General features: G+C 33.2%; 2 protein-coding genes across 3 annotated transcripts in view; one reads left to right on the top strand and one right to left on the bottom strand.

Annotated features, from left to right (window-relative positions):
• Window positions 1-4,476, bottom strand: part of wu:fc22b06 — a 29,619-nt gene extending 25,143 nt beyond the window's left edge. Inside the window, exon 1 of the mRNA XM_073937744.1 lies at window positions 4,407-4,476. Coding sequence (XP_073793845.1) covers window positions 4,407-4,464 — 58 coding nt within the window. The 5' untranslated portion in view covers window positions 4,465-4,476. The remainder of the gene's footprint in view (window positions 1-4,406) is intronic.
• A 5,341-nt stretch (window positions 4,477-9,817) lies between these two features.
• glis2a (GLIS family zinc finger 2a) overlaps window positions 9,818-12,522 on the top strand; it is a 33,733-nt gene continuing 31,028 nt past the window's right edge. The window contains exon 1 of one of the 2 annotated variants that reach the window (XM_073937742.1): window positions 9,818-9,875. The gene's annotated coding sequence lies outside the window, so the exon portion shown is untranslated. Of the gene's footprint in view, window positions 10,159-12,522 lie in introns of both variants that reach the window. The other variant, XM_073937743.1, reaches the window with a different exon arrangement.

The following is a 12,522-nucleotide window of genomic DNA, read 5'->3' as shown; positions in this document are numbered from 1 at the left end:
AGCTCGTGAAAAATAAGTAGTCTGAACACTGCAAATGTCATTTTTGATATGTACAATGTATAAAAAAAAAGATAACACACACACAAAAAAAAAAATAGAACACCAAATGCTTTGTTACTTTGACTTATTTTAAATCAGTTAAATCAGTTAATTAGGTAAATGCAACATAAACAAGTATACAAAATGTAACTTTTTTTGTCAGTTTGACTGATTAAAGTTGATTTGATTTCACAAAATTTAAGGCAGCAAGATTTTTTTTGTTACAGTGTAATTTGTTGCACAATTTAGCAAACACTCCTTTTTGAGATGCACTTTAATGTCTCGGAGTTACTTGCAATTGTCAACAGGCCTTTTCCCATGCAAAATATTGCTTAAGTCACACTAATATGACCCCAAAGTTTTATCACTCAAATTATTATTGCGTCGATAGCTGATTTAATGGATTTTAATCATATTTATATACTTATTTGTCTAAGAAGTCAATTCATCTACAGAATAAATCAAATACACAGTCACCAACATGAACCCCCTGCAGCAAACTTCACTTCTAGTCAATATAAACTGTTCACAATAAAAGGCAAAATCACCAAAATAAATCAACAAAATCCTAAATGCATTCTTATGTTCAGCACATTTTTAATTAAATTAAATGTTTACTTTATAATAAATCTCAATATGTCATGTGTGATGCAACTATTGTAATAGGATTTAAATATTTATTTATGATTAATATATTTGAAAAACAAAAGTCCAAAAATAAAGTCACATTGTACAATCAATATGCAAAAAAGGTCTATGAGACAGGACATGACAATTAAATATACAAATTAATATATTTTAAGGTCAGCTGTTTTCTTGATCAGCCAATATTAATTCGGATTGTAAAATGACGTAGCTAAACCTAACCACTGGGTTAAATGCAGTTACAAATCATCTTCTAATTTAACCCAGTGTATAGATTTGTCTATTTTATTTTTATTTATATTTTAAAATATTTGTTTTTGTCTAAAATGTGGGTTGAAACAACTCAACATATTTAAATGAGCAGTGTAAATAAAAATAAGATCTCCACACTTTCCATCAGCTGCTGTCATGCCTTTTACACTAGAGTTTCTAGTGTGCGTAACACCATTTTTCCACGCCTATCTGCAGTTACATAATTCACCGGAGTAAAAAGAATAGCATCAATTCTGTTTCTCATGGCTTTTGTGTGTGTGACTCCCGAGAAACACTTTTTTGGCAGAGCACGTGCAGTACATGCCATACAGAACGTGAGGATTCAGAACACACTCGTACTGCATGTACTGTACTTACTGAACTTCATTATTCTTAGTCACGCTTCGGACAAACTGAACTACTGATTTGAACTGACTTTAAAAGGATAGCCAAACATTTCCTCTAACTCAATGGTTCTAAACCAATATCTTTCCTCTGTTGAATACATAACAATATATTCTGAAGAATGTTGGGGAAAAGTAGCAATTGGTATCTTAAACAGCAACAAAAAAAAAATAATTTGTCAGATATCTTTTAAAGCATTGAAAAACATTCTTAAACATTTTTTATGTCTGCACTTATAAGTGTTCTGCAGTATTGTATGGTATATGAGTCTGTCTGTGAGTCTAGCAAAGTTGATGAACCCGATTAAAATCTGTTCAAAGATAGTAGGAAAGCCTCTTGAGAAATTATATGACCGTTTGTATTACAAGAACCTCACAAGACTGGCAAGGTACATCATTTTGAACCCTCGTCATGTGTTGAATCATAAATTGATGTCATTAAAGTCTAACCATCGATTTAGAGTCCAAAGTTTTAATAAAAGTGAAATTAAAAAAATGACTTGTACATCAGGCTGTATTAAGGCCTGTGTAAAATTAATTGATTTTTGTATGTCGTTGTCTCTTTGTTAGGGGTATTTTTCATGCTGTTATGCAAGAAAAGAATTAGATGCAAGTCTGACAATAAAGTATTGTATTGTACTATTAAGTCAATCAAGTTTTTTTTATTTTTTTCAACAGAAGAAAGTAACTGAAACAGGTTTGGAACAAGTGAGTAAATTATGATAATTTTTATTTAGGAGTGAACTATCCCTTAAGTACACTATCAAAATAAAATGAAACCACACAAATTATAGTAATTCCCATAACCTTTACAGATTCATTTTGGTCATTTAGCAGACACTTTTGTCCAAAGCAACTTACAATTGAGAAGGCATTCACCTAGGGCTCGGTGAAATGGCAAATATACAATCTCGATAATTTTTTTTCCATATTAAACGTTACCTATATATATATTTAGACATAAGTTGTTAACGCTTACAGATTTAAAAAATTATCCCAACAATGATTGACGTCAGAAAACTAAGAGGGTCCATGAAATGACATAACATTTCAGTTGATACATTTTCAGACAAAAATTCCATGCATCTCTAATATCAACACACTTTTAGATTCCCATTGTTGCACATTTCTGCTGTGTGATTGGCTCTTACATTGATATAGAGTAAAACAGTCCAGAGCTTATCATTGTTGCGACATTAATTATCGCGATTCGATATAAAGTTGTTTATCAGCAGAGTGTAAATTATAAATTGACCATCAGGGTGATCAACTGTTTCGGTTAGTTTGTGTTATACATGCTTCAGTCATTTATGTATTCATTTTTATTTACGTCTACTTTATTAATAAAACCTATATAAGTTTGTAATCTGACCTACAGTATTCTCTGATTAGCCATTTCAGATGTTACTGTTGGTTAAACAAACTATTCGTATAATTTGACTTTACCTTCAGGCTAAATGTAGATACAAACACCTATTTTATGAAAAAAACTTGTGAATACAACGCCTATCAGTGCTCTAGATCTGACAATTTCAGACTTTTTCGAATAGACTGATTGGTGGGAATATGGTTTGACAATGGTTTGAACCGTTATAGGGGTGGTCAAGTGTATATTTATATTATTAATTGTTTTATTATTAATATTATTATTTAAAATACAGAACAGAGTGAAATATTTCTCAGTAATAAAGGAATGACCCCCCATACATCTTGTTCTGACGTCCTTCAGGGGGGGATCTAGTGTTAATTAAGGGGGTCAATCCCTCCAAAACCCCCCTGTAATTCGCATCCTATTTTTTGGCCCAGCCCTACATTCAGCGATTCAAAAAAGAAGAGGCAATCCACACAAGAAGAGCTAATTATACAAAGGAACTGTTAGTGCTCGAGACTAGGCGCTAAAGAAGGAGTGTTTTTTTTTTTTTAGAGAAAGAATAGAGTGTTACTACAGGTGGTTTGCCAAGCCCACTCACTTGTGTGAAGCATATTTAAAAGTCACTTAAATCACCCTTCTTCCCGATTCTGATGCTCGGTTTGAAGTGCAGCAGATTGTCTTGACCATGTCTACATTACTAAAAGCATTATGTTACTGCCATGTCATTGGCTAATTAGAAATTTGCATCAACAAGCAGTTGGACAGGTATACCTAATAAAGTGGCCGGTGGGTGTATATTTATCTTTGGAAATATCACAGCAAATTTATTAGCACTACAGATTAATTCAAGTACCACAACATATAAATTCGTAGCTTACTTTTTAGTTAAAGAAATAGAAACCTGAACATTCTGACGTATACTCATCATTCACATCCGCTTCTTTCATCTGTTCAACACAAAAAAAGATACTTTTGACAATGCTAAAAAACCTGTAACCATTGACTTCCATACTAGCCTGTTTAGTTTTTTTACTATGATAATGGTTACAGGTTTCCATTGTTTTTCAATTTGATTTTATGTTATTTTTTGGGGGTTTAATAGATAAAAGAAACTCAAACAGGTTTAGAACCACCTGAGGGTGAGTAAATATTCATTTTCATTTCCATGAGTTATTCTTCAAGGAACCATTAATGGCAACAAAAAAATTGACTTCAAAGTGATAGTTCACCCCATATTTAAACTCTGTCATCATTAACTCACTCTTGACTTGTTCCAAACCTATTATGTTATTTTCTTCTGTTGAACACGAAAGAAGATACTTCAAAAAATGCTGGCAGCTGGGACTCATTGACTTCCATAGTGATTTCAAAATTCAATGGCTCCCAGCAACCAGCATTCTTCAAAATATCTTCTTTTGTGTTTAACAGAAAAAAGAAACGATTATGGGGGAAAATTAATCATGAGGTCATTTCAAGCTTGGTGTGAACTCCCCCTTTACGTGTGTAGAAGCATGGAGAAATGCATTTACTTCCACCAAGGACATCTAGGATTTCCCACACTGTCTTTATCCTAAGGCCCACTTCTTGGAAACACACACCCAATAACTGTACTCAAATATATTATCAGAAGTCACCAGCAGCCGTTAGTTCAGCAGTCCACCTACATTCAGAGTTCAGCTTTGTAAATTTCTTACCTGCAGTGGTGAGTGCCAGTAGAGCCAGCAGGCAGCAGACGGGGAGGAGAAGCCTCATTTTGACTGCCAGGACTGTCTGGTTCCCTTCTCTGGCTATATATACCAGCGCAGAGAGGGTCTGGGGGTGGGGAGGCGCTCATAGATGTCGCAGCATTTGCACAAGCGTCAGCACTGGCAGCAGCTGCTTTCTACAATCAGATGGCCTTTAACCTTTGCCTACTTGTAACCTTTCCTTGGTATGGCGCTGTGGAGTTGTAATGGAAAATTGGTTGCTTAATCAAAGTGGACAAATTTGGGCACAGGTCTTTAACATTAACACAATAAATAAGAGATTTTTGCAGAGGTCACTTTTAAATTTAGGCGATTCCCCAAGTAACCACCAGATGGCACGCTTTTGTTGACCACACATTTACAATCACATGGAAGTTAGAAATCTACAGAATATATCGTTGGTTTGTTTGTTTGTCATGGCGGTAAATGCATGAAATGGCAAAAAAATGTTTTTCTTATACACTATGGTACACGAATACTGATCATTCTAGGTGTATTGTTAAATGTGGACTAAATTTTGGTCAAGTTAATTTGTGGAGAAAGATTTCACCAAACATTTGGTGAACAAAACAAAAATCCTCCTGCACGTTGCAACAAATACAAACTATACACGCCACGTTTATGGAAAATGTATTGATTAGATGTAAGAAGTATTAGTATTATTACCATTATTAATTAAAATGTAGTCTACTTTAGGACACGGCTAAAATGGATCATCTTCTACAATCTACATGATGGTACATGAGTATAACAATCATTGTACCATGGTATTATCAAGACTAAAGCATCTTAACAAACATTTAGCAGACAAAATGAAAATCTTGCTGAATATGTTACAACAAATACAAACTAGATAGAACTAGACAATGTGAACACTGAGAATAAATTATTATGGTGTAAAGTAACAAATTACAAATACTCAGTTGACTGTAATTGAGTGGATTTTTTCATGAATTCTCAGTAATTTACAAAGTAGTTTTAAAAATGTGTACTTTTACTTTACCATGAGTACATTTTTATTGTGGTATTGGTACTTTTACTCCACTACTTTATTTTTCTTGTCTATTGGAATTAGAAAAATCAGTTTCAGTCCAATCAAATAGCACAGAAGTAAAAAGGTAATCCCATCATAATGAACTACCTCAAGACATGTGCGCTTTATAAATGCAGCAAACTGTTTGGAAGCATTACAAGTGTCCAAGAACATGCAATGACCCAGAGACTGTTTAGATGCATGTCACTGATGAAAAGATGACGGATGTTTACTGTATGATGACCAAAATGGCCTTAAACACCCAGCCAGCAGGCACAAGACGTCAACGTGACGTCAGATTGACATTGTACCCTAACGTCATTGGGACGTTGCATTTTGTTTGCAATTGAAAATGTCCAATGTCCAACAACCAACCTAACAGCAACCAAATATCAGCGTCTAATGATGTCACAGCTTGACGTTGCAAGGACATTACCAATATGATATCTATCAGACGATGATTGCCATACCTGATGAATAAATGTCAGTGTCTGATGTCAATATGATGTTGCTTTAAGATGTTGTCTCAGTGTAGAATTTTGGTCGCTTTTTTAACTTAACTTAAAATCAACCAAATATCAGCATCATTCGATATCATTATTGGAGATCAAATTAATCTTGTCCTTAGAAGCTGGCTAGACATTGAATTTTGGTCATCTAACGTCTCAACCTAAATCTATAACCTAATATTAAAGTGTTATGACGTTGTGTGCCTGCTGCGCAAGAACTAAATCCACTACAGAATGTTTCGTTTTCACACATTCACAAATTACATGGAAATGCATCAGCTTTGTACAGTGTAATACTCACTACTCACTACTCTTGAGTACTTTTTAAGGGGTACTTTTTATTTATACTTTAAGTAATATTTACAACAGATACTATTGCTTTATTGCACTACATTTTTAGGCAAGTAATGGTTCTTTTACTTGAGTCTGATATTTCAGTGCTCTTTCCACCACTGATTATAAATGCCAGTATTTTAATTTTATCATTGGCTTAAGCATTGCAGCTTGTAGTGCCACAAGACTACAAATATTTCAGAACATATAAATGAGGCCGACATGCAAAAATCCAGCATAATACATGTGTTGTAGCATGTGCGAACTTTAAAAGCCAGGTTAAGGGAAATATTTATTGACTAAATGTTTACAAAAAGTAATAAAAAATAACCAGTATTACCATGCTTTGTACATTGTATTTTTCAAAGCATTTAATGACCTGGCTACAAAATTCCTGTATCTTAAGGTACCAAATGTTGCCAATATCATGACACATTATAATAATCATGCCATATTATCATCCTACATTGGCACAAATACATATTAAAAAAGCATTTTTAGACAAAACATAAATCTTGCTGAATAGTTGCAAAAGACACATCAAACCATGTACTGGCTGGATGTTCACACTACACAAAATATGCTACATTACTTAAGTATACACATTCTTTTCTTGCACCACAACCAACATGAAAATACTAGAGTAAATTTTAGTAAATATACTCTGACTCTAGTTTTTTTAACCGTTCTATAAAGTGTATTGTACTGTATATTGTATTATTTACAACTATTTGCTAATGAATACAATACAGCGTACAGTGGCATTACCTATAGTAAACTAATAAACTGTAATACATATTGTAGTGTACTTCATTTTTTTACTTCATTAAACTTTGGTGTATTGTTGTAGCAATAATATACCTTATTCATTCATTCCTTTATTAATCTGGGTTCGCCACAGCAGAATGAACTGCCAACTTATCCAGTACGTTTTTATGCAGCAGATGCCTTTCCAGCTGCAGCCTATCACTGGGAAACATTCATACACACTCATTCACACACACACATTAATACTCCAGAAAATTTTCATTTATTCATTTTCTTTTCAGCTTAGTTCCTTTATATTGATCTGGGGTCGCCACAGCGGAATGAACCAACAACTTATCCCGCACATTTTTTTTGCAGCAGATGCCCTTAGCCGCAACCTATCATCACTGGGATATATCCATTCACACTCAGTCACACACATAAACTACGAACAATTTAGCTTAATTCACCTATATCACATGGTTTTAGACTGTGGGGGAAACCGGAGCACCCGGAGGTAACCCACGCGAATGCGGGGAGAACATGCAAACTCCACACAGAAATTCTAACTGAACCAGCCGAGGCTCGAACCAGCGACCTTCTGGCTGTGAGGTGACAGCGCTGCCCACTGTGCCACCCCATCAGCTAAAATACCTTATAGTTGTAGAAAACAGTACTGGGAATTTTGTTTATATTACTATTAGTTATATCACAGCTAAAGAATTGGCACAATAGATTAAGTACCTTATAATATTTAAAAACCCTTCAGTATTTACTATAAATTACTATAGTAGTTTTTCATGTGGGAATATATTCTCCATTTTGAAACATGATTATGCTTAGTATCATCATATGTATATATTCAAAAATGGTGGCAACACCAAAGCTCCAAACATGCCAATATTTTAAATTTAAAAGGCTGATACAAGGTGAATATGAATATATATTTAGCACGTTTTACTGTTTGGCTGAGCACCCAGTTAAAGTGATATGCGTGCTTTTGTATATTTTTACCATCGTACAGTATGTAGCCAAATTTTTTTTTGTTGTTAAAGGAATAGAAACCTGAATTTTTTCATAGTTTACTCATCATTCACATCACTTTCTTTCAACTGGTAAACACAAAAAAAGATATTTTTTAAAAACCTGCAACCACAGACTTTATTTAGTGGTATAATGCCTGATGTTATGTTGAACTTGAAATATGTTATTTTAGGATATAACCTCTAGATGTTTTTATTTATTTAATCTTATTGTATTTTTGGCCAAATATTTTATACACAATTGTAAATTTTGTAAGCGTAAACCTTTCTTTTAGATTTTTTTTGAAGATCTAAGTCTGTATATGTCTTTGATCTGAATCTTCTAACAAGAAAGCTGTAAAATCTGTGAATCTGTTTAAAAGATACATTTCTGTTATGTAATGTGGTATAATGTAATGTAATGTAAATATTTCCTTTTGTTATATTAATAATTGTTATTTTTTAAAAGCATTTGCATTAGTCATAAAAAGTAATTCAAGAAAAAGTAATAAAAAATAATAATAATTTGGCACAGTGGGTAGCATAATTGCCTCACAGCAAGGTCGCTGGTTCGAGCCCCAGCTGGGTCAGTTGGCGTTTCTGTGTGAAGTTTGCATGTTCTCCCTGTGTTTATGTGGGTTTTCTCCGGGTGCTCCGGTTTACCCCACAAGTCCAAAGACATGTGCTTTGAATGAATTAGGTAAGCTAAATTGTCCAGATGTGTGTGAATGAGTTTGTATGGATGTTTTCCAGTGATGGATTGCAGCTGGAAAGGCATCCGCTGCGCAAAACATATGCTGGATAAATTGGCGGTTCATTCCGCTGTGGTGACCCCTGAGTAATAAAAGGACTAAGCCGAAAAGAAAATGAATGAATGAATGAATAAAATTCAATGGTAACAGGTTTTCCAACATTTAAAAAAATATTTTCAACAGAAGAAGGAATTGGATTTACTTGAGGTTGAGTAAATAGTGAGTAAATTGTAATTTTGAGGTAAACTATCCCTTTAAGTTAACCTTTTTTTCTGTAGTTACAAAGTGATCCTAATATAAACATTTGACAGACGCTATTTAGAAATCCACCAATATAGTATAAGTTGCAACAGATAGGCTACAAACTTTGTCAAATAAATGGCTCTAAAGTAAGCAGTCTCTGCTTTTTTCTTATTTTTTTCTCTCTCTTTATCAGAAGCAAACGGAGAGTTGAACTGAGGATACAACAACACATCTTGACCTAAGTCGAGACAGTTTTCACAACGTCGTCACGTACGTCTCTCCACGGGGGGCGGGGTCACACAGCAGGGCGGGATGGAGGGAGAATAATACAGTAATCTGAGGGAGAGATAGAGAGAGAGAAAGACCACATCTGGAGGAAAATAAAGAATCATCATTTCATGTCCTCCACCCTCCGTCTTATTCTCCTCCCTCTCACTCCTTTTTTCAGACTGGGAAAGGAACCGGGAGACAGTAGACAGGCGTCGTAAGCAAGCGATGCTCCTTTGAAATGTATTTATTTAGACACGATTTGTCGTAACTTGACAGCATTATATAACCTTTTCCCCGACAAATTTATATCGTATACTACAAAAACAGTTGGCGCTTTTGGTATTCTAAGTATCGTGTTGTGCGTGAGTTGGAAATTCTCAGCTGGATCCAGGAGTGTTTTTGATGAAGACATCTGGCATTTTATTTAATCTAAACGCTAAACGGAGCGCGCGCTTCAGGTCTTCTCAGCGCGTCACGTATTTTGGAATCTGACGGAACGTCGTCTTGAGGTAAAACCGTCGCGCGCTTTTTTGATAAAAACAATCTGTATTTGCACACCTTTAAGAAGAGATTTTTAGGTTATGTATGTGTGTTGTTTTGCTCAAGTTTAATCCAGACAGTCTGACCCAGTTTTAATGTTAAACAGAAATTGAAACCCACTAAGAACTGAATGGGTTTGGTAAACAGACGCCGTCACAAACAGATACCAGCTGGTGTTATATAACTTGTGACTGTCATGTCAGGGCAGCTACAGGTGTGAAAAGAGGACACCTGTGAGTTGGTGGGTGGAAGGCAAGTCATGCTGTATTATGATGTTTTGCATGCCATTCTAACATGGTTGATTGAGTTTGGTCAGATGTTACATTACATTAAGGCAAATTTGGTTTTATATTCAAGACATGCTCCCTATATTGTTTACACATCGCATGTAATCATGACTTCAAAACAACATTAGCACTATTTCTTTGACTGTGAACATGTACTTTGAAAATCATTGGCTGCTAAAATGATTTGCCAATTTGCAAAGAAATGTTTTCTGAAATTAAATTATTAAGGAAAAAGTATGAATGTGTGAATATAAAACCAACTTTACCTCAATTTACATTTCACAGGTAAATTGTATTTTTTGACTACATTTGACTACATGGCATTGCTAGTTTTAAATGCATCATATTGCTCTGCAGTCGTTGCACATACTATTTTCATGTTTGTTCATTTATTTATTTTGTAAATTTGTGAAAAGTAGCATAATTTATTGCCAGAGGTTCATAATCATGAAATAAACCCATTTTAGTATAAAGGCACTATGTGGTGTTGTGATCCAGATGTAATGGTCTAGCGTCAGAGCAAGCTAAGCTACCATTTAGCGTATTGAGGGTTGATCAGAAGTGCTTTTCCTAACCTATTAGTGCTATCCTACACTTTTAGCTTGCTAACTAAAAACGTAGTGAGAAATCAGATTCAACCTCAAAATTGGGGTTTCATATTAATCTGTTAGCGCTATCCTATACCTTTAACTTGCTAACTGAAAGCATTAATATATCTTAAGAGTTTTAGATATATTGTGACAAATCAGATTCAACCTCAAAATTGGGTCTCCGTATTAATCTGTTAGCGCTATCCTACAATTTTAACTTGCTAAAATTTTATATATATATATATATATATATATATATATATATGTRTATATATATATATATATATATATATATATATATGTATATATGTATATGTATATATATATATATATATATATATGTATATATATATATATATATATATATATATATATATATGTATATGTGTATATATATATGTATATGTGTATATATATATATATATATGTATATATATATATATATATATATATATATATATATATATATGTATATATATATATATATATATATATATATATGTATATATATATATATATATATATATATATATATATATATATATATATATATATATATGTATATATGTATATATATATATATATATATATATATATATATATATATATATATATATATATATATATATATATATATGTACGGTTTTTAGATACTGTGTGGTGACAAATCAAATTTAACCTTAAAATTGGGTCTTTATATTGACCTATAAGTGCTATCCTACACCTTTTACTTGCTAACTGAAAGCATAATATATGTGTACAGTTTTTAGAAGTAGTGTAGCGACAAATCAGATTTCACCTCAAAATTGGGTCTCCATATTAGACCCAAGCAAACACATTAGCTCAAATGACTTTTAATAGATATAATCTTTTTGTGTAATCACATATCCTACAAAATTACACATTTTCGAAGCATGTTTATGACATTGAATATGGTTTATGACGTTCAATACAAGTTTTGACATTCAAATTCAATAGACATTCAATAGTAACACTTCAATGCCTATGGAAGTGTGTTTAAGTTAGCCTATCTACTTATGATATCAAGTAACTTTACAGCTTTCTGTATACACTACAAATTAGTGCTTTCCCTACATCCAATCATATATTTTTTCTTACATGGGTATAATTATATTAAATAAAGAGTCAAATATTTTAATATATTATTTACAACTTTTTAATGTAATATTTAATATATTATTTACAACAAAGTTAGATAAATTATATTGCATCTGATGTGTTTAATTATGCAGCACATTGTAAGCTAAAATATAAATGTTACATTAAAATAACTTGTCCTTTACATAACTATTTAGAAATGGGTTATTGGAGAGACCCCATTTAAAGAATGGACTTGATTCGTCATGACACACCCAGCGTTTCCTTTAGGATTTTTTCCAGCTGTGGTGGCAGGCCTTTTACACAGATCTTTCAACTACCTATGGTGTTATTTCATTGATAAATGTCATGAATGCAGAATCTAGCCGAGATCGCATTTATCTAATGCGAATGTGTGAATCTCTTTGCTTGCGTGCCAATTTTACTCTGTTCATGCACAAAACTTGCACGGCCTCAAATATATTCTTGCGTGCCCTCAAATATGTGCTGCCTACGCGCAGGTTTTCTTGTGCGCTCTCAAATAAATGCTGCTAAAGTGTGATTTAATGCGTTTATATAACAAGTATGTATCCAACATTTTTAAGATTTGCTATAAATATTTATGAATGTCTCCAGCAGAC

Source organism: Danio rerio, chromosome 22 (assembly GCF_049306965.1).
Source record: "Danio rerio strain Tuebingen ecotype United States chromosome 22, GRCz12tu, whole genome shotgun sequence".
Taxonomy (NCBI): Eukaryota; Metazoa; Chordata; class Actinopteri; order Cypriniformes; family Danionidae; genus Danio; species Danio rerio.
This window is presented reverse-complemented; position numbering and strand designations above follow the sequence as displayed.